Genomic DNA, 20287 nt, shown 5'->3' with positions numbered 1-20287 from the left:
GTGAAGAATCTACATCTATATCTCGTTTTATGTCTATTCTTTACATTTTCACTGGATGCTTGTTCCTATATGGGAGGAAACAGGACAAATGCACTTTTTGCCAGGACCTCATGTAAAACTTTGTTACCTATTATATTTCATTTTTTTTAATCTATAAGTATTTTAATTTTACTTATAAACATGCTCTGAGCTGTTGCCTGATTGATTCAATCATTTCTTCTCTGCCTAAAGCATAGCATATATCCATCTGTCCATCATTCATCCATTCATTCATCCATCCATCTGTTCATCCATCCAATTAATCATTCTTTCATTCAGTAAACATTTATTGACCATCCCTATGCGTAGCTGGTGTTATGATTGACACTTTACATAATTAATTTAATTTGATCCCTACAACAGTCTTTCAAGTCAAATATTAATATCTTAATTTTGTAAATAAGAAGGCTGATGTCCAAAGGTTAAACAACTTGCCAACATTAGATTTTTTTGAGTGTTCTGCTCATCTTTGTTTCGTAACACAGTCCTGTAACATATGGAACATTTATTGATTATTTATGAAGGAATTAATGAATGAGCCAGAATACATTTTACTGAAGCTAACACCTATTTTATGCCCATAAAGTACCAAATGTACTTCTCTGTTTGCCTGTATTATCTCGTTTATTCATTACAAAAGCCCTACTAAGCTCAGCGCTATTAATGATCTTAGATTTGTTTCCTAGATGAGGGACTTGTGGCAAAGGTGGTAAACTAATGTGCTCAAGACCACACAGCTGGAAAGTTGTAGAGTTGGGAATTGAACTCAGGCTCTGCCTCTGGGGTCCATGCTCTCCACCACCTTGCTGGGTGCCTTTGTCTAGCACAGTAAATGATGCATCATGAACGCTCAAAAACCGTTTGCTGCAGAGATGGTGGTGATGGTGGAATGGGGTTTTTTTTGTCTGATGTATTGAAAACACTATTTTATGTTAATTATAGAATTTTCAGATTATAGTCACATGGATTGTCCCTGTAAACTGCTAGAACACTTTATATTTACTCTGCTTTTAACAATAAAATCCCTTATCTGCATTCCTTATAGAAAAAAGAGAACATATCTGCATTTGTGTGCAAGGGCATTTTCGGATACATGCATGTGCACATACAGAGACATAGGTATAGATACAGTGATATGAAACTAGTACTTAAACTGGTGATGTATTTTCTTTTTCTATCAGTTTGCAGTTTAAAGTCCCCCAAATGTAACAATTTACCCAAATACATGCAACCAGAAACAACTAATCGTGATTTTAAATGTTTTTAGTAACTGATGCATTTGTTAATTGCTTAAAAATAGAGATTTTCACACAACGAAATTTGACATAAAATTGTAATCTTTATAGGGAAATACAAGATCGAAAAAGTGATTCCACCTTAATTCATGTAGCAATAAAACAGTTCACTATGTCTGTTTCTGTTTTCAGTTGCGCGTATGTCCACAAAGACAGCTTTGATTTTTAACCCATTGCATACACATTCTTTAGTATTTAGCTCTGTCGATAGAGAACCCTGGAAGCGGGGAGGGTAATGAGGAGGAATGATAGTTCAGATGTATTCCTTCCTGGAATGCCAGTTGAATTAAATCTTTCATTCCCACTGCAGACATACAAATCTATAATCTCTTTTCAAGAGGAAGCCAGAATCAGGGGTGTGCATTCTTTTATTCTTGGTCAGGAGATTAAAATTGATCACAGACCACACAAGGGAGTCAGCTCGATGTGGTTAACGAGGACAGCGCTCTCCTTCTGTTCTCCTAACCGCGTACTTACAAGTTACAAATGTGATTGATTCCAGAGGTCAGCTGAGGCTGTGTGACTTGACAATATTTTGCTGTTTTTAAGGGATAAGAGCTATGAGCCCTGATAGCAGCTGGGACAGGTAGAGTTTAAATTTGACAAATGAAGATGTATACTTTTTTGAGCTAGCAAAATCCTTCATGTAGAAATAATGAATGAAAATTTGAGAGTTGATTTAACATAGGTCAAATGACTTGCAGTGAAAGAAGGAAAATAATGCTTTCATTATTACCCTTTCAGCAAAATAAATTGATAATAGGTTTGTCATTGCAGATCTGTGCTTTAAACAAATGAATAATGCTTAGAACGTCCTTTTACACGACATCATTTAAATTTAAGTAGGCATCGTTTGCCTACAATCTGAGAAAATGTGGAGTAGGTGGGGTGATATGTGAATAATTACCTACTAATATTTAGAGCATGTTTTTCTCTTTCTTGTGAATAAAAATTCTTTATTAAAACTCAGAGGATTTAAGGTGCCGCAGACTACAGTATGCTAAATTTTCAAAGACATTAACAAAGGTTATGGTTCCTTCCTTTTTTCCCTAAAAATAAAGATTATATGATCTCCTAAATATATATTTTATGTAATGGTGGAAGAAACGCTGCATTTAAGAGCTTCTGCTGGATTAAATCTAGCTTTGGTACTTATTACCTATGAGACTTTAGAAAGGTTATCTCACTGCTTTGAACCTCAGTTTGCTCATTTTTTCAATGGTGATAAAGATGTTTAGCTAGTTAAATTGTTGTGGGGCTCACATATACAAGAAATATTTTTAGGTTGTAAAACACTCTAGAATGTAAACTCTTAAAATATTTACTGAGCTCATATGAAGTGGAACGTGTATTCAAGAGAGTTGGTGGTGAAGAGAGCTTCAGAAACACATTCTTCTCTTCTTTATAATCTACAAAATGCATGGGCAAGACAAATTTAGAGTTAAGAAAGAATCAATTGTGGCTGAAATTTAAAACTGATTGGATTAGATTCAATTGCTGATAATGGTTTTACATGCACCATGCATGCCCTAAGAAGCAGAACTCAAAGAGCTTAGCATTAGAATATGGCTCTGAAAAAAATCTGAAAATACTTACAATGATGAGAAATGGCCCTGAAACTATATATCAAAATAGAAATCACCTGTTCAGAAACTGAAGCAAAAAAAGGATCAAAGCATTGGCTGCTCACTTCATTAAACCAGAGGCATTTGGGATAGAATTCATTATTTTATGTTGACTTTAAAAAGTGTGAGGTTTTTATTGATACTGTGAAGATATATGTTCTGTGTGCTGTGGTTACAGTGGTTCAGGTGCTTCTGAGTATAATTTAGTTTTTGATTCTGTGTATGTTGTATAACTCATAGGGAATTTGCATACCTTCCAAAGAGCAGCCCAGAATCTCAGTTTTATCTCCCTGATTAATTCACCTTCCACTGCTACTATAGTTCCTTCACCTGTAGTGGTGAAAGAGAGTAGCAGATTGTTTGCCTATGTAATGGACTCCATTATAATGAAAATACTTTCAATTATTATTAATTAAATGTCTCATGTCTGTACAATGCTTCATGACTCAAGAGTTCTTGACGAAGCTCAGGGGAGGAGGTGCTAAAAGCTTCAGTTTACAGAAGGAAAATCTAAGGTGCAGGCAAGCAGACTAATGTGCTGCCCATGGCACAGCTAATAGGTCCAGGAACTGGCGGCAAACCTAAGTGTCTCTACCTTGACCATGTGTTTCAGCTGCCTGAGGGTCTTTATTAGGTTTTGCTTTCAGAGAGAGATCAGAACATTTGTTGCAGGGTGAACCGCACATGAATGGGCCCTTTTATAGGATTTCTAAACCTACTAAAGGTGGAACAACAGCTCCCTTATTCAAAGTGTCAGTTTTGATGAAATTCTTTGGGAGAAATTCTTTAAAAAGCCCTTCTAAAGGCTGTTTTTAATCAAATTTTACACAATCTTAAGTTGTATCCACTTTCTGTTATCTACTCAGAATTTAATTGATGTGGAGTTGCCACTCTTGATTAATTCTTTCTTCTTAAGAAGGTGCTTTAGTGTGAGTACAGTCTCCATTAATACCGATTCCTAGGAAGGCATGTAGTCTATTGCTCTTCTAGCAAAATCTGCCCATATCTAGGCGGGCATTGTCACTAGAAGACCTTGCAGAGTGGATGTCAGTGGAGGGTTTCTCGCATTTCCTCTTCCTCTTCTGATTTGCCTCATTTAAATTGATTCTCATGGTTACAATAGCATATAATTTTATCTTGCTGTTTTTGTTTTGTTTTATGTTCTTTCTCAGCGAATCTCCTCTAGTTACACGATTTCCAAAATTAATTGTAAGTCAGTGACCTTGTACTATACTTAAAATTCAAGAACAGTGGGTCTTAAAATCAGAAGTACTCTTTAAACACCCGTTTCTTGGTATATCTTATACACTGGAAAGAGATGTATATATAGTAAATTTTTTCTCCTGCAAACAAGAAGGTTGGACTCATCCTCTCTTCTCTTGGTTCCCAGCATAGCACTGTCTCCTGCCTCTTCTTTCTGACTGATTCCTCCTCAGCTTCCATTTGTGCTCCTCCTCCTCTTTCTCCCTTTAAATGTTGGGATGTTATCTAGGGGTCTATCTTTGGCCTTCTTTTCCTCAGGATTAGCTTCTTAGTATTTATTGCTTCCAGAACCATCTCTCTGCTGATAATGTTCCAATCTGTTGGTCCAGCCTGGATTTCTCTCGTGAGCTTCCGGCTTGAATTTTTACTTGTTTACTACCTTGAGGACAACTTGTCTGGATATCCCACACTCCATTAAACATGTTCCAAGTGGAACCATATTGTTCCCCTAGAGTCTTCTCTCCTCCACTGTCATGGGCTACAGCCAAGCACACCACTGTGGAGGTACCCACCAAAACAGAAAGGCTCAGCTTTGACCCTGCCTTTCCCTCTACTCTCAACCACGAGGGACCCAACCCTGTGACATTAACCCCCAGATATCTTCAGGATGTGGTTTTATCCTCCTGTGTTCCCACTGTCAGTATCTTAGTGTGATTCCTCTTTTTCCCCCACTAAAGTTATTCTAATAGGAGAAGAAATTGAAAGCGTACCTCTAGGGAATCCAGAGGCACAGTGTCAAATTCCATACACAGAATTTCTTTGAAGTATTAAAATTTCATTGAAAATTTGCATTTTGTTCTGCAGCATCTCCATATTTGTCTTAGTATAAACACCATAATTTAAATGACTCATCTTTGATTGAAATTGTTGCCCTAGGAAAGTAGGCTGTGTTTGTACTGAGGCCGTGGACACTCCCTGCAATGCCGAGTTAGTAGAGGTTACTAATAGTCCAGGTTGAGAAGTACAAGGTAAATGTGCCCTTCTTACCTGGATTTACACAGCATCCATTTTATATGATCTAGTTCCTTCATTCTCAGTGCCTGCAAATCAGTTCTACACACTGCCACCAGTTTGTCCTTGTTAATATACAAAGCTGGCTCTATCGTTTCCCTGCAGGGTCTCCTTCAGATAGAATCCAAACTCTTCGGTGTGGCTTGCATGGCTTTTTATGGTCTGGGGCCTAACTATCTGTCAAGTTTCCGATTTTGCTCTTCCCTGCACCCTCCTATCTGCTCCCTTGACCACACTCTAGTTTCAGTCCGGTTGGACTTACTCTTTCATACTTTTGTATCTGCTGCTCATTCTTCCTCTTTTTCTGCCATGGGAAACAGTCACCTTTCAGGACTGAGCGTGAGTGTCATGTCACCAGCCCAGGTGCAGTATGTCTTCTAAGGGCTTCTGTGCACTTACTGCACATCCTGTCGTAGCTCTTATCTTGCTGTGTTTTAAGTTCCTGGTTGTATGTCCTTCTTCCACTAGATTGGAGGCTATTCATCTCTGTATCCCCAGTGTCTAAGGCACTAGCTAGAACATAGTAGGCCCTCAATATGTATTAATGGATAAGTGCTTAAATAAGTGAAACATTTAAGATTTCTATTGCCAACTGATCTGAATCACAAATACCACAACTTATATCCAGATCTGAAAGTTGAAAAGGATAGACTGTAGTTTTGAAAGAGTAGGAAACTAACAGAATGGCTTCCCTGATGCTAAAGCTGTTTGCTGACTCATTCTGACTTAAAATTCTTGCAATTTGGTTTTCTTTTTCTTTTGTCTGACAAAGCCCCATCTCTGCTTCACCTGCTCACCTGCTTTTGTGCTTAACAGCCGCCAACCATTCCATTAAACTCTCCATTCCGTGTACATTCTTTATCCAGAATAGCTTATCTTTTAACCCAGAAGCTGTATTCCAGAAAGGTGGTGATGGGCTGATAGCCTCAAAAGAATGAACAGACCCTCCGGAGTTTCTCCATGATGCCAGGTGGATGCATCGAGATTAAAAAGAATACAGCACCCCAGAAAAACCCTGACTGTTGTCTCCTTTCTGTTGCATCTGCTTTTTCGTGTAAAACCTCAGGACACCAACCCCAAGATGGATTCACAGTCTCTAAGGCATTAGCCTGCTGGGACTCCCCTTTGCCTGGCAAAGCAAGAAAGCGGTCCTTTTCCAGCTCTTCCAAATTCTGCCTTCAAGTCTCAGTTTGGCTATTGGGGTTCAGAGGCTGGTTTTTCAGCAAGAGGTTTGCTTGGCTTTTTTATGGAGCAAAAATTTCAGAACTAGGTATGTAGTGAATATACTTTGACTCTTGCAAGTTTCGTATGGTTAATTACCAATATCTAAGGAAGTTTTAATTGGCACTAAGTTTTAAAAATTGTCTGTAGTTTTGCTTGTTGTCATGGTTGTTGTGGTGTTTTATATTAAAATTATGTTAAATATTAAGGAAGAAAAATATTAAGGAATAGACACGAATGAACATAATAGAATTTTGAAAGTTAAAATACATAAAGCCAGTTCATTTACTAGCATTTGCCCTTTGCCAGTCCCTGTGGTAGGCATTCATCATAGTATTGAGAAATATTATCTCAGTTAATCTCCTTGATGTCATAGATAAGGAAATTTAGATGATTATGTAGGTTATACAGCCAATATATAGTGGAGTAGTGATATGAACACAGTTATTTCTGATGTCAAAACTATTACTTTCTTTTCATCAGACCTAATATACTTACAAATTCTTATATATGCTGATATTCATTCATAGCATATAGTGATATTGTCAGGTGTCGATAATTACATTGCATTTTGGCATTTAAGACCACACTCTACGTATGGAATGGCATTTGGATAAATGGTTTAGGATAATTGAGCTAATCTTGATGAACAGGGTTCTTTAACCATTTTTGAGTCAGGCTTCTTAGAGGATGTAATGAAAGGTATGGACCCTCTGCACACATACACCATAAAATGCATACATATATAAAGATAGCTTTTCATAGTCCTGGATTCCTTGAAAAATCACGGGCAAGGTTCAGAACTTGGTTTCTAGATAGTCTCCCTCTTTTGTGGATGAACAAACTGAGATTCAGGATCAACCACATATTTCTGAAATGGTTGACCATGTCTGTCCATCAAGAATGTCTTTTAGAAAGTGATGACTTTGTGGAATTTTCTGAATTCCTGGAAAAGTATTCTCATTTCAAGACTTTTACTCAACAACATGTCAGTAATACTAAACACATTCCAAGTATATTGGAACGTGGAAATAATTTCATATTTTTCTTATATATATTTCTTGAGAAACATCTAATGAGATAAGTATTTTCTTGCAAGATTTATAAGATCACAGTAGTGATTTAGAGTAAGGGAAACAAATTTGCACAGAAATGTATAATTTGAGTGAAGTGCAAAATGCATAATTCAAATGAAATTGTGCTGAGTTTTGAATATCATCACAAGGTAAAAGAATTGGTTAGCAAAACCAATACCTATGATTGTGAATTTCATCTTCTACCTGTAAAATTAAGTTGCTTCAGCAATATTGAGCTACATCATGCTTACTTGTCCACATAATAGTTCTATAAGGAAGCACACTTTGGTGACTCTTCTAATTTTAAAGATGAGGAAACTGAGGTTTAAAATTTAATGACTTAGGCATGAGCTTATAGCTAACAGCTAAGAGGGACAGAGTCAGGAGTCCATTAGAAGTCTTTTGATTCTGAACCGAGCAGCTCACCATTGTTTCGCAGACATGCCTGGGGAAAATCAAGTAGATGCAGAAACAAGTTTCAGCTGTTGAGAAGGTCACCAAGCACATCTGGTGTGTGGTCTTTATTTTAAAGCCTGCAGCTTGCTTCCTCGGACTTGCATTGTTTCACTTTGCAGAGCTCTGAAGGCCAGAACATACTTGGGTAATTCAGAATCCATGACCTCCACTCTTGCATTGTGTTTCACTCATTTTATTTCAGTGCTGTGGCAAAGATTAGTTTGGCTTTAAAGGAAACAGTTTAACTGCATAATCTAAATGCATGTTCCGTTAAAATTTTTTACATAAAGTTTTTGATATACAGAGTATGTTAGCCTCACAATAGAGTCGTAAAATTCATTATGAAAATTATAAACCAAGAGGTTACCCGTGCCTATATTTAAGAATTTCTTTGAATAACAAATATAGGCGTACAATTAAAAAATATCTTTGAGAAAGTAACTAATGCAACACAACGAATGTGTGGTACATTTACTGGTGATTAACACATTAGTAATACTTTGGGATTACATTTTTAAAGGCGTCCTCTGCCTTTGACAGAATGTGTGTTTATGGTGGCAGCTTTAATGCTATTTCCTGCTGTGCAGTTCAATAGAGCATGTTTTTAGGTGGTTAGTTGAGGGTTTTTTTCGTTATGTATGTCGATGGAGATAAGTGTTTTAATTACTTTTTTAATGTCTGTGCTTTTGTATTTTTCTCGTCTCTTCTCTTTTATTTCCTGCTGTTGAGATTACTGCCTTGTCTCCACAGCAGGTGGCTGTTGCAAATTTGTTTTCTTTGTAAGCCTGGTAGATTTATTTTGTAATATAACTGTTCCTTTCTAGTATTTTTATTATTAATGATTTCTTTACTTTGGAATATAGTGTACTTACGTAGTCCTAAATAGTAATTGTCTAAGACCATCTAAGAATTCCAACCATTAAGGAAAAAACCTTTGCCTGAGGCATATTGTTTGAATTTTTTTTGTTTACCCTTACTTCATAATGTGATGATTAAAATGTAAGGAAATTGTTTTATAGCAAAAGCCAAATGAGAATGAGAAACAGAGAACAGAGAAGGGAGGGAAATAAAGAAGAAAGGCCCAAGAGATAAAACACACTTTAATAAATAATACCAAAAATCAAAGGGATAGGTATAATTCTGTGACAGAAATAGGAAATTACATTAATGTATCTTTTCTAGAAGAGGGGTTTTAATGAGATCTTAAGTTTATACTGAAATTAAATTTTAATTATTAAAATAACTTCTGCTAATTATAAGAAAATTGGATTACAAAAATATAAAGAAAAATAGTTCATCTTTTTTTTCTGTCCAAGATTTTGTTTTGGTTGCTTCACATGTGTCCCTCTATATAAAAAAAAAAACAATAGATAAGATGGGTCCTGAGTGTAAAAGTTATTTGTCAGGAAAGCTAAGTACACTCAACATGTGGATATTTTATCCATCTTTGACTTCTTCGACATTATTTTGTTAATTAAAATAAAGCCTCTCTCTCTATTTTTTCCAAATGTATAAAAGGAGTAAAAATTATGAGACTACAAATGCATGATGAACCATACTCCCATCTTGTTATGTGAAATTGCTCTACACGTTTTATTGAAGATTAAAAAATCCTCAGAGAATTTTAACTGCTTAGATTCGGTTTATTTCATATGTGTTGTTCTTGTAAGTACGTTGCTTTATGAATGTTTCTGTTGCTTCTCACCCACACAGACTCTAAATTGGAGCCTGATACTAAGTTCCAGTAAGATGTTCTATGAACTGATCTCATTGGTGTAACAGAATTTATGCCTGTTTTCTCCATGAAAGCATCAAAGGCAACTGAAATACATTTCTGACATTGTCGGAATTATTACCTTTGTTTATTTTATTCTCTTCTCCAATGGTTTTAAAATGTTACTGTTTTTATAAATTAACTACAAAAAGAAGACCTTAGTTCAGCATCTATCCAATTTTCAAAGTTGTATAAGTGAGCACCACTCCTCTTAGTTCTGGATGTCATTATTGTTACATGTTTCTGTACAGAAAAACAGCTCGTGAAATGGGGAAAAAAATATGATCTGAGGTGGTGACTCCATTCATAACATTGTTGGAAGTCTTCATCTTGTCATGCTCTAACGAGTTATGTGATCCATACAATTAATGCTTGTGGTCACACTGAGAGAGAGACCACAGAGCAGTTATACAGGACAGGTGTTTAATGGGGATCTGAAAAATCAATGAAATGAATCCTATTGTGATGCATGGTGATCTGATTTCATATGTGTTGTATTGAATCAGTCCATTCTTTCTGAATTCATTCTGAACACTGAGAGCTAAATGTATTTGCAGTGGGGTGTCAGAAAAGAGGTGGGGAGTTTTATTGAGAAAAGAATCACAATAGGGCATCATCGATCTGTTCTCTTTCTAATCAATGTATAGATCCTAGAATGATAACCCGCATGGCACTGTTGTTCCTTGGAAATAAGATATAAATCCTTTGAGTCGTACAAGTGCTCTTTAAGTGACAAGTGAAGAACTTTATAATCCATTGTGGAACTGTGGAATGCTTAGATCCTGGAAAAGAATGTTTTACTTCCATATTGCAATCTCAACTGTTTGGGCTTGGTATTGAAATAGTTTACCTTTTCTAATAAGTATATAAATCCATCCATCAACACACACATATATATATATATATATGTATATATATATATATATGTGTATATGTATGATTGACACCTACATTTACACACCTATATACGGCCATTTAAATGACTTCTTATGATTAATTGCAATAGCTTCTGTTTTTGAAAGTGTTTACTATGAATCTTTATAATTTGAGTCTTTATTTTTGATAGTTTTTATGTTTTACCCAAGACAGTAATAATGGCTTACATTTGAGTGTGGTTTTAGATCTACCAGTGTGCTGGTGTGTGTACTTTTCAACCTAATTTTCAAAACAATCCTATACATAAGCCAGGGGTATCTTCATTCTAAAATCAAGGCAATTAACTCGACTTGCTGTGATGATCATTTTGTAGTATAGACAGATATTGTATCATTATGTTGTACACCTGAAACTAATATAATGTATGTCAGCTAGTTATACCTTAATAAAAATAAATAAATAAAAGAGGGGAATCTGAGGGCCATATATTAAAAGTCATTTTACCCAAGTACAGCTGGAAAGGGGCAGCCATGAGACTAGAACTCAGATCTCCAGACTCCCAGGGCAGTCGGTAACTAACTGAATGATCCCTTAACCATTAGAGGGTCTTAATCTTGCACTTCCTGGTCTTGAAGCACATACGGTTTGAGTTCATTGTAGTCTATAAAATGAATGAAGTTCGAAGAGTCCCCTTGTCTTGCCATGGCCTTTCACTCTAAACAATCTGTCCAACCCTGACCACTTAAAAGTGCAATGATGTTAATTGTACACATCATGCGTTAGATTAATCTATGTCTCTCCAAATGTATCATTTCATTATATCGAGCAAAAGCTTTTAGAGAGAGAATGCAAATAAAAGGGAACCTTTATTTCACATGTATGCAAAGAGCTTTACATATATATATATTGCTTTTATTTTACTCTGCTAACGATCCTACGATGAGGCTGCTGCTGCCCGGAAAGAATAATTGACTTGCCCATGGTCATAATAGCTAGTAAGTGCCAGATCTAGAATTTTAGTGGGGAAAGTCTAACTTAAAGTTTTCACTGTTAGTCAGTACACTCTGTTTACAAATGATAGAAATAAGTCAGTTAGCATTAAGATATTTTTAAAAGATTTAATAAACAAAAACAAAGAAAAGCAATGGTTACATGGGGACATTTCCTTCAAAGACACAAGTGCATAGCTGTGCAGATAGCCCAGGGTCCCTCAGTGAGAGTTTGTTGAATGAAACCATGTTTAATCTTCACATGTTAATGTTCTTCCTCATACAGCACCATTCTCCAAACCAGACTTAGCAGTGAGGACCGAGATCGCACAACATGCTTTCTTCTTTGAGAAGAAAGTGAGATCTCAAATACAAAAGTACTTGGAAAAGTGAAAAACTTAGGACACTTGCCATCCAACTACATTTCCCAGCCAGGACACTTAAGAGTAGGACACAGTCAGTGGGATTTTATGTGTCTGCTAAAATCTTCTTATTGAAAAAGCGCTTGTGTGAAATAACAAGACGATGTACCTGCGGAGAGAGTTCGGTATACTAAAGCATTGCCCCTTCCCGTAAGCTGCAGCCTTCTGCCAGGCACTGGAGGCAGTCTCACAGTGCTCTGTGCTGTCTTCTCCACTTCCGTGGGCTATGTGAGGCTGTCTCCAGTGACAGGTCTATCTGATCACCGTCTTTCCCATGGTGCTTAGCTGTCATTCAACTGGATGCCTTCAAGAATGAGAGGCGTCACACAGATGCTTGCTCAGTTCAGCTAACACTGAATAAGTGACACAGTGAAGTAACATACACGGATGTTATAAAATCTGAGAAATTCTTAAATGTGTCCTACAATAGCCATGAAGACGCAGCTTTAAAAGCTTATTCCTTGACTATTACCAGATGATAACATGCAGCAGATATTTAGTGTCTTGCTAATGCTCATCGAAGTTGTGCAGAACTTAATATGAACACAAAGAATTTACTACAGACACTGCTGTTATTTATTCTGTAGTTGTTCCAGAGGGAGGTGCTTTGGAAACAGAGCAGAGATACAGATTTCAAAGAATATCAAATATTGAAAAATAACCAGCGGATATCCAAGGGGAATGCACTTAAGAAGGAAAGCATTTCAGAAAAGAATTGTGGTAGAAAAAATAATCACAAAACAAAGATGCAGCCCAGAGAAGCAGCCAGTCTTTTCTCCACCACTAGATTGGAACATTCTGTTTTGTATGCATATCCGTAACCTTGAAGGGAAACTTAATACGTGTATACTGAATGATTAATTTAGAGATCGCTTGTTATGCAGCATCGCATTGTAACAGGCTTAACTATAACCTTATACACGACAAAGGCAGAATTCTGAAGTTAAAGCGTAAACTCTACAGCCAGACCATCCAGGTTAAAATGGATATTGCTACTTACCTGTTCTGTGACCTTCAGCAAAATTACTTAATCTTTGTGTGCCCCGGTTTCCTCATATCTAGAATGCAGATAGTAATATGTGTTGGCTTATAGAGTTGTTTTGAGAATTAAATGAGTTAGTACATAAAAATCATCTATATATCAGACACTTAGAACAGTGCCTGTATTCATCAATACATGTTAAACTGGATTTTCTATAATATAAGCAAAATTTTATTTCTTTTCTTTTCAATGAACATGGAAGTGATAATCTTTCAGTACTTCTTAAGAAGGCGTTCCTTTGTATAAATACATGCTGAAACACCAAAAACTTCGGTGACTATTCCAGAGGAACAAAGAAACTATCTGGCCTTCCTGAAAGACAGAGCACTCTGCGTGTATTATGCTGAGCTGTTTTGTTTGTCAAATCCTTGTCAATTCCTCTTTATTCATGAACCTCCTTCTACCCACTGAAAGGTGAATTAAAAAGCCATTTCAGTGTCATTTTGAAATCATCCTGGTATAGACACATACCTTATTTATTAATATGCCACCTACTCTCAGGGAAATTTTCCTTCGATAGATGGGTATTTGCAAGTTTCATTATCTTTCATATTTCACTTAAGGTTGCTTCATTTTTCTTCTTTTGTAGCACTTTGTTTAAATTTGCTGGGGTTTAATACTTTACTTTGATTTAAGTTTTATTCTTTCCTTGCCACAAAATGTGAAATTTGAAAAAAGAATTATAAACTACAGAATAAATGAACCTTCTCAATGTTAATAGCCAATGTTTACTGAACACTCACTATATGCCAGATCTCAGTGCTTTAAATATATACGTATATGTGTATAGATAGACAGATCAGCGTGCCTTTAAATCTCACTTCTGTGAGAGAAGTCTATTATCCCTGTCTTAGAAACGCAGAGGTAGAAGATCAGAGGGGTTAGGAATCGTTTTAGGGCTCTCCAGAGAGACAAAGCAGTTAGGAGACATATAAGATAGAGATAGAGAGAGAGAGAGGGACAGATAGATAGATAGATAGATAGATAGATAGATAGATAGATAGGTAGATGATAGGTAGATAGAGAGATAGAAAGGATTTATTTCAAGGAATTGGCTTATGCAATTGTGGGAGCTGGCAAATCTGAACTCTGTAGGCCAGGCCACAAGACAGATTATCTTCTTCCTTTGGGAAACCTCAGTTTTGTTCTTAAAAACTTTGGACTGATCGGATGACACCTACCTAGATCATTGAGGCAATTTCCTTTACTTACAATCAATTAACTGTAGATACTAACCACGTCTATTAAATGCCTTCCCAGCAAACCTAGATTAGTGTTTGATTGCATAATTTCGTATATGTACTCAGCTGTGTGCACATAAAACTGACCATCATAGGCACTTACACAAGATCACAATCAGATATATGGGGGAGGGAGAACTCACCCCAAGGTCTGTTTGAAGGCAAAGACCCTGTTCCTAATCACCCCACCCACCCCAGCATCACGGCTCGTGGAGGACAGGGTGCTTCTGCCAGTTCTGCGGGACGACCAGAGCCCGTGAGGAAAGCCCCGGATGCCTGGTCCTCATGGGTGCCTTGCCGTCCAGGCTGGGCAGAAGGGCTCCCTGGACTTGGGGAGTCTGAACGTGTGTGTGACCTGGGGTGTGGCTACGTCGGCTGCAGAGATGACCTGGTTGCAGTGATCCTGTCCAGTAACTGGCTCATTTTTCCTCTTCTCAAGCCGATATCTATAGGTCAGAACATCTAACTGGTGCCCTTTTGAACATTTACAGGGAGAAGCTGACCCAGTAAATGTTAAATTCATTACAGTGATAAATGCAGAGTGGGGTGAAAGCACAGAAAACTCAGCTGTCTTTGTCAGTGTCTGATCCAAGTGGAAAAATGGAATTTAAACTTTACCAAAGCTTTTTTCTTGGGAAATAATCTTTGCGAAAGAGGAAAAGCCACCTCTATGGGTCAGGTGGTGTGTTTAATAAGAATGTCTTGCGTTTCTTTATGTAACAGTTGTCTTCTCGGTGGGTCTATAGAAAGTCGCCACAGGCGTAAAGCACTCCTCTGCCTTAACCATGGCAGGTAGCGAAGAAGCTCAGATTAGGAGTTAGTCAAGGAAGGACGTTAGACTTTATTACCGGAAACTGTGGAAGTCTTATCCACCACTGACATTCTCTGCACCTTGTTTTTGATCTGCCTTAAAGGTTTTTGCTTATCAGATTACCTTGAAATTGCACAGCACTTCACGTTGTTTTTCTGGTTATTTATGTTTTTTTAACAGGAAAAAGGGAACATAAAGCACCATAGAACATACGCTGTCTCCGTAGTACAGCGATATGAGAGGCGACACAGGTTCTTATTTAAATCTTGAGATATTTATTTATATGTATATATAATGGTATATATTGGTTTGACTAATCAAATGTGGCTCAAACTGCAGTCATCTTTTAATAGTTTTCTAGAAAAATTGTTCTGTCATTAGAATCTTCAAGTACATATTCAGCTATGTGTATGTAACTGTAACCACCCCCACTCAGTCTTTCTAACAGAATTACGTGAATAATCACACATTTATGTAATAGTTTCCATGTTACAAATAGACTAAGGGATATTTCTCTGTGTTGGAATATAAAGAAATAGACTTATCCCCATTTCATTTATAGAAAAGCCAAGGCAAAGACAAGTCAAATGACTTGCCTAGCCTTCTTAGATAATTAAAATGATTAAAAAAAAAAAAAAACCTCACATGCTCTTCAAATAATCTAAAAACAAGGGGCAAACCATTTAGGGGAGGGAACGGAGGAGGTGCTGGACAGGGAAGAGAAGTGTTTGATTACTTTGGAGGGATAGCAGTGGCTCATTGCTGTTACGCATTCAGTCCACAAGCATTTTCAGTTTTCAGATCGGGTACAGTATCTACCTTATCTCACACAGCAGAGCAGCAAAGCTCATCCTTACTGCTAGTTGCTCTAATTGTCCACCAGCCACTACCACTGCCCTTCACTGAACTGTAAAATAAACTCCTACTTCTCTGGAGTGGCCTATTGGTAGACTTGAGTTTTGACTAGTAAATAAAATTAAACTGTAAATTTCTCCCTTATGAAACTGAGATGAGGAACTTTCTTCAGGTGGGGTGATTCCTATCAGACTGACTTCATCTGCCGCTAGAAAAACATTTTAGCCTGCTGATCTTCATATTCTTTTCAAAATGTTAGCAGTTATTTCCTAATTAGTTCAGACATGCATAGTGTAGAAATTTTGGAAAATAAGGAAATAATAAAAAAGCAGAATATCTGTGATCCCACCCCAGAAACGATCACTGTTGAGACGTTACAGTTCATGTTTTTTACAGAACTTGAGTGATACCGTACGCAGTGTTTTATGTCCTGCTACTTTACTTAGCACTATATTTTGACCATAATCTGTTACCGCATTTTTCAAATATTTGTTTCAATGGCTGCATTTTGTTTTGTTGTCTTTTTCTTGTATTGTTTGTTTTCTAAGGGGAGGTAATTAGGTTTCTTCATTGCTTTCCACTTGGAGGAGGTGCCGGGGATTGAACCCGGGACCTCGTGGGTGCTGAGCATGCGCTCTTCCACTTGCTCTGTACCCTCCCTCTGTTGTCTTTTTCTTAAAGTGAAACTAGTTTATTCATTCTGTTGGCATTTTCATATTCCTCCATCCTTTCTCTCTCTGCTTTTCTTTTATTTTATTGACTATCTTTGTACATTAAACCTTTATTTGCAGTCTTGTGTTTCCTTATGATAGACTCAAAACTATTTTTTAGAAAATGAGCACCAATTTCTACCAAATTTCTACTGAAAGAGAATAACAAATCCTGCCTTTAATCTTGCCAGATAGTGTAATTTTCTTAAATTCTTTGTGATGGAGGAGAAATAATATCTCTTTTTTTTTTAAACTTTCAGTTCTTAAATTACTAAAGGGAGTGAAGGGTTTTGGTGCTTGTAAGCTGTTTATATTTTTTTAATCTCAGTTTTTGTTATCCTTTGTTTGTGTTTCTATTGAAAAGTAATATGTTCCTCACTGAAACTGAGAAACTTCTTTATATAGAACATTTTATTTGTTAAAATATTCTTCTAGTTAATCACTTGTCATTGAATTTGTTTATAATATTTTTGAAGTGGAGAAGTAGCTGAATTTTTGTGGTAAAATACTTTTTCCCTTTGAAATTTTTTAGTCCCCCCCCCCACCTTAGCTTCCATATTCAGGAACTAGATAAATATGTGTCCATATTTTCTTTTAATTTTTGTGATGAATTTTTTATATTTAACACTTTAATACATCAGAAACTTATTTTTATTTATGCATGAAGAAAGACTATAACCTGATTTTCCCCTTAACACTACACGTGTATCCGTATTTCTGTATTTGTATATATGCAGATGTGTGAGCAATTTATGACGAGTGCTTGGTTATATATTAAAGGTGTACTCTGAGGTCTGTTACATTGTGTTATGTACATTCTTTTATGTTAATTTTTTTTCTTTAAGAGCTGCATTATTTTAATGATTGCAGCTTTCTACTTTCTTCCTAATATCACTCCTTCTGCTAATGATATTTTATAAATTTTTATCGCTTAGGTTTGCCAGAACCCAGAAAGGATCACATCTTCCAAGGCCTAACGCAGGACGAAGGGTTTTACACATCCAAAGACTTTCTGCCACTTGTAGCCAAAAACAGTAAAGCAGGTACCACGTACTGTCTTCTGTTCTCAATGTTGCCTATATTGTTGTATACATTGTAAATTTATATTAAATCCAGGCTCAGTAGGGCATGTTCAGGTCTCCAATTCATACTTTAATAACACCATGAAAGGTGAGAAAAAAAATCTAATATAGTAGTTAGCTAGAATCATCTATTTGTCCAGCCTTCCAGTCAAACATCATAAGAATTTTTCACTATATTATATACAGGTCTACAGTGCATTACGAAAAGTTGCTTCAAAGTAAGAGTGTCTTTAACAAACATTGGAAGATGTTCTTAAAAGAAATGGCAGGAACTTCACTTTGAGAACTAATTGATTCTGGTTTTTTGTTTTAATTTAAAATAGGACAAATGATTACATGTCTTCCATGATTTGTATCCTCGCAGGGAGAAAGATTCAGTCTATTCTTGAGCAACCACAGTTTTATGAAATTAATTAAAACACTTTGATGGACACCCTAATGCCTAGTCTCTGTGTGCTACCACTTCACATACCCCAGGAAGAATAACCCGACGCTATGCCTGTCCTCTGCTTTGACTGGGCTAGAACCATCGCCTTAGTGATAAAGAAGCTGTAATATATTCTCCCAAAACCTGGTAGCCAAACTCTTTTAACCATATAGTTTTAAAGAAGTCTGAACTTCAGCTATTCCAGCATCTAATTACAAGTAGAAAAGAGAAGACCTTACATTTTTCTGCTAAAATTGAAAAAGATAAGAAATTTTCTCTAGTAGATCAGTCTGCAGAACTTTACAGCTAAAGTTGTGTACCACCTCCAGCCTCTTCCTTCCGAGGGAACGGGTTGCTTGCCACAGAAGATGGTAGTACACGGAGCTTGTATCTGAGAATTATTGAGGGCTAATTATGTAATCCCAAATACAAGCTTTGCCAAGCAGAATGATTACACTGTGCTGTCTGTGGTGCCATTTCAAAATTGTAGTAATTTATCCTGTCAGCAGTTTTATTTAATCCAATAATACAGTGCTACCTAACAAATAGTGAACACCTGCGTTTTACTTTTTTTTTTTTAAAGAATCTTCATATGGACATCAAATCTATATATAAGTCCTCTTAAGAAGTGTTCGCTTAGAGAATTATCTTTCTTTTATTGCTCAGGTTTAGAAACAAAACCAGGAAAAAGCAGTAAAAGAGAGAAAGTTTTATTTTAACTGTCTCAAGAAAATAATTCTTAGAAATTCTTTAGTTATTTAAAGAGCCCTTACTCAACATATTAACTTTGAAAGTTTAATAAATATAATTTACACCATAATTTAGAAATCTTATAAGATAATACCTAAACAAAGTGTTTTAATGAAACACTGCAAATTATTAACCAGAGTATAGAGATCACTTTTTTCTCCTAACAAAAAGAAATTTATTAAGTTAAAAATACATATTACAACTTTGACAAATAGTTTTAATAGATTGATTCCAGTTTATTACGACCCAAACTCTTCAAAGTGTATTATAGCTATCCTTCCAGAAGGAAAAAAGAAGTTGAAAGTATTGACTATGAAATTACATATATGAGCATATTTTAAAAGTGGGAATAAAACTGTCTTTCAATGAAGCAGAATAATTTGATAGTGACACTCCATCCTGGAAAACTGCAAGATGCAATTTTACACTGCTTTGAGTACAAGTATCTTTTGAGCTGTCATGCAGAAACGGTTTCTCTACTTGAAAATGGGGTTTTCCTTTCATCACTCAGGAATGTGCGCCTGTCACTCTCCACTGCCATCGATACGGGGAGCCGTGATTGTACTTGGAGCTGGAGACACAGCTTTCGACTGTGCGACATCCGCTTTGCGTTGCGGAGCCCGCCGAGTGTTCATCGTCTTCAGAAAAGGCTTTGTTAATATAAGAGCTGTCCCCGAGGAGGTAAAATGGAACCATCAGAAAATGTGGAGTGGTAGTGCAACAGAATTTAGGAGATGTAACTGTTAATGTGCAGTCTCCGAGTTGAAATCATTAGAATGTTCTTTAAATTGTGAAATGCAAATTTTAAAACTTCTCAGCTACCCATAGTTGTTTTTTCCTAGTACAGACATCCAGAGTGAAAGACAATTATTTTATAGGACTGATTTGGATACAGTGAGAAGTTTATCTTTGTCAATACACAAGTGCTTCTTATTCTCAGTGTTAATATCTTTGAAAGGTATTGTGTTTAACTAGGAACAGTGGAATGTGCTAAGTCTTCCGTATCCAACAATAGATCCTCTTCAGAAAATGTATGGATATGAGGAGCATGTGATAATTAGAGACATTTGGAATTTTCCATAAACCAAATTTATAAGCTGCATTCAAAGATATATATGTTTTGGTCATACTTGTAGTCAGTTCATTCTGCTATGAAGCCAGTAGAACAAAGAGATTGCCATTTTTTTTTTGAAAAGCACTCATGTAAGCATTATTTAGAATTAATAATTAGTTAACTTACTAAAAATGACAGATTTAAAATCATTTCATTGTTACAGGTGACTGGTGACTAATCTTGGGTGAGACATCAGCTGGGTACGTGT

General features: G+C 36.3%; 1 protein-coding gene across 2 annotated transcripts in view; it reads left to right on the top strand.

Moving 5' to 3' along the window:
- The window catches only part of DPYD (dihydropyrimidine dehydrogenase), a 720294-nt gene that overhangs the window by 288772 nt on the left and 411235 nt on the right, over window positions 1-20287 (top strand). For both annotated transcript variants that reach the window (XM_074370016.1, XM_074370017.1), the window contains exons 9-10: window positions 17642-17749; window positions 19477-19646. In XM_074370016.1, the coding sequence (XP_074226117.1) occupies window positions 17642-17749; window positions 19477-19646 (278 nt within the window). The remainder of the gene's footprint in view (window positions 1-17641; window positions 17750-19476; window positions 19647-20287) is intronic.

This window comes from Camelus bactrianus, chromosome 9 (assembly GCF_048773025.1).
Source record: "Camelus bactrianus isolate YW-2024 breed Bactrian camel chromosome 9, ASM4877302v1, whole genome shotgun sequence".
NCBI classification, from domain to species: Eukaryota; Metazoa; Chordata; class Mammalia; order Artiodactyla; family Camelidae; genus Camelus; species Camelus bactrianus.
The sequence above is the reverse complement of the archived record's forward strand: the minus strand, read 5'-3'. Positions and strand labels throughout refer to the sequence as shown.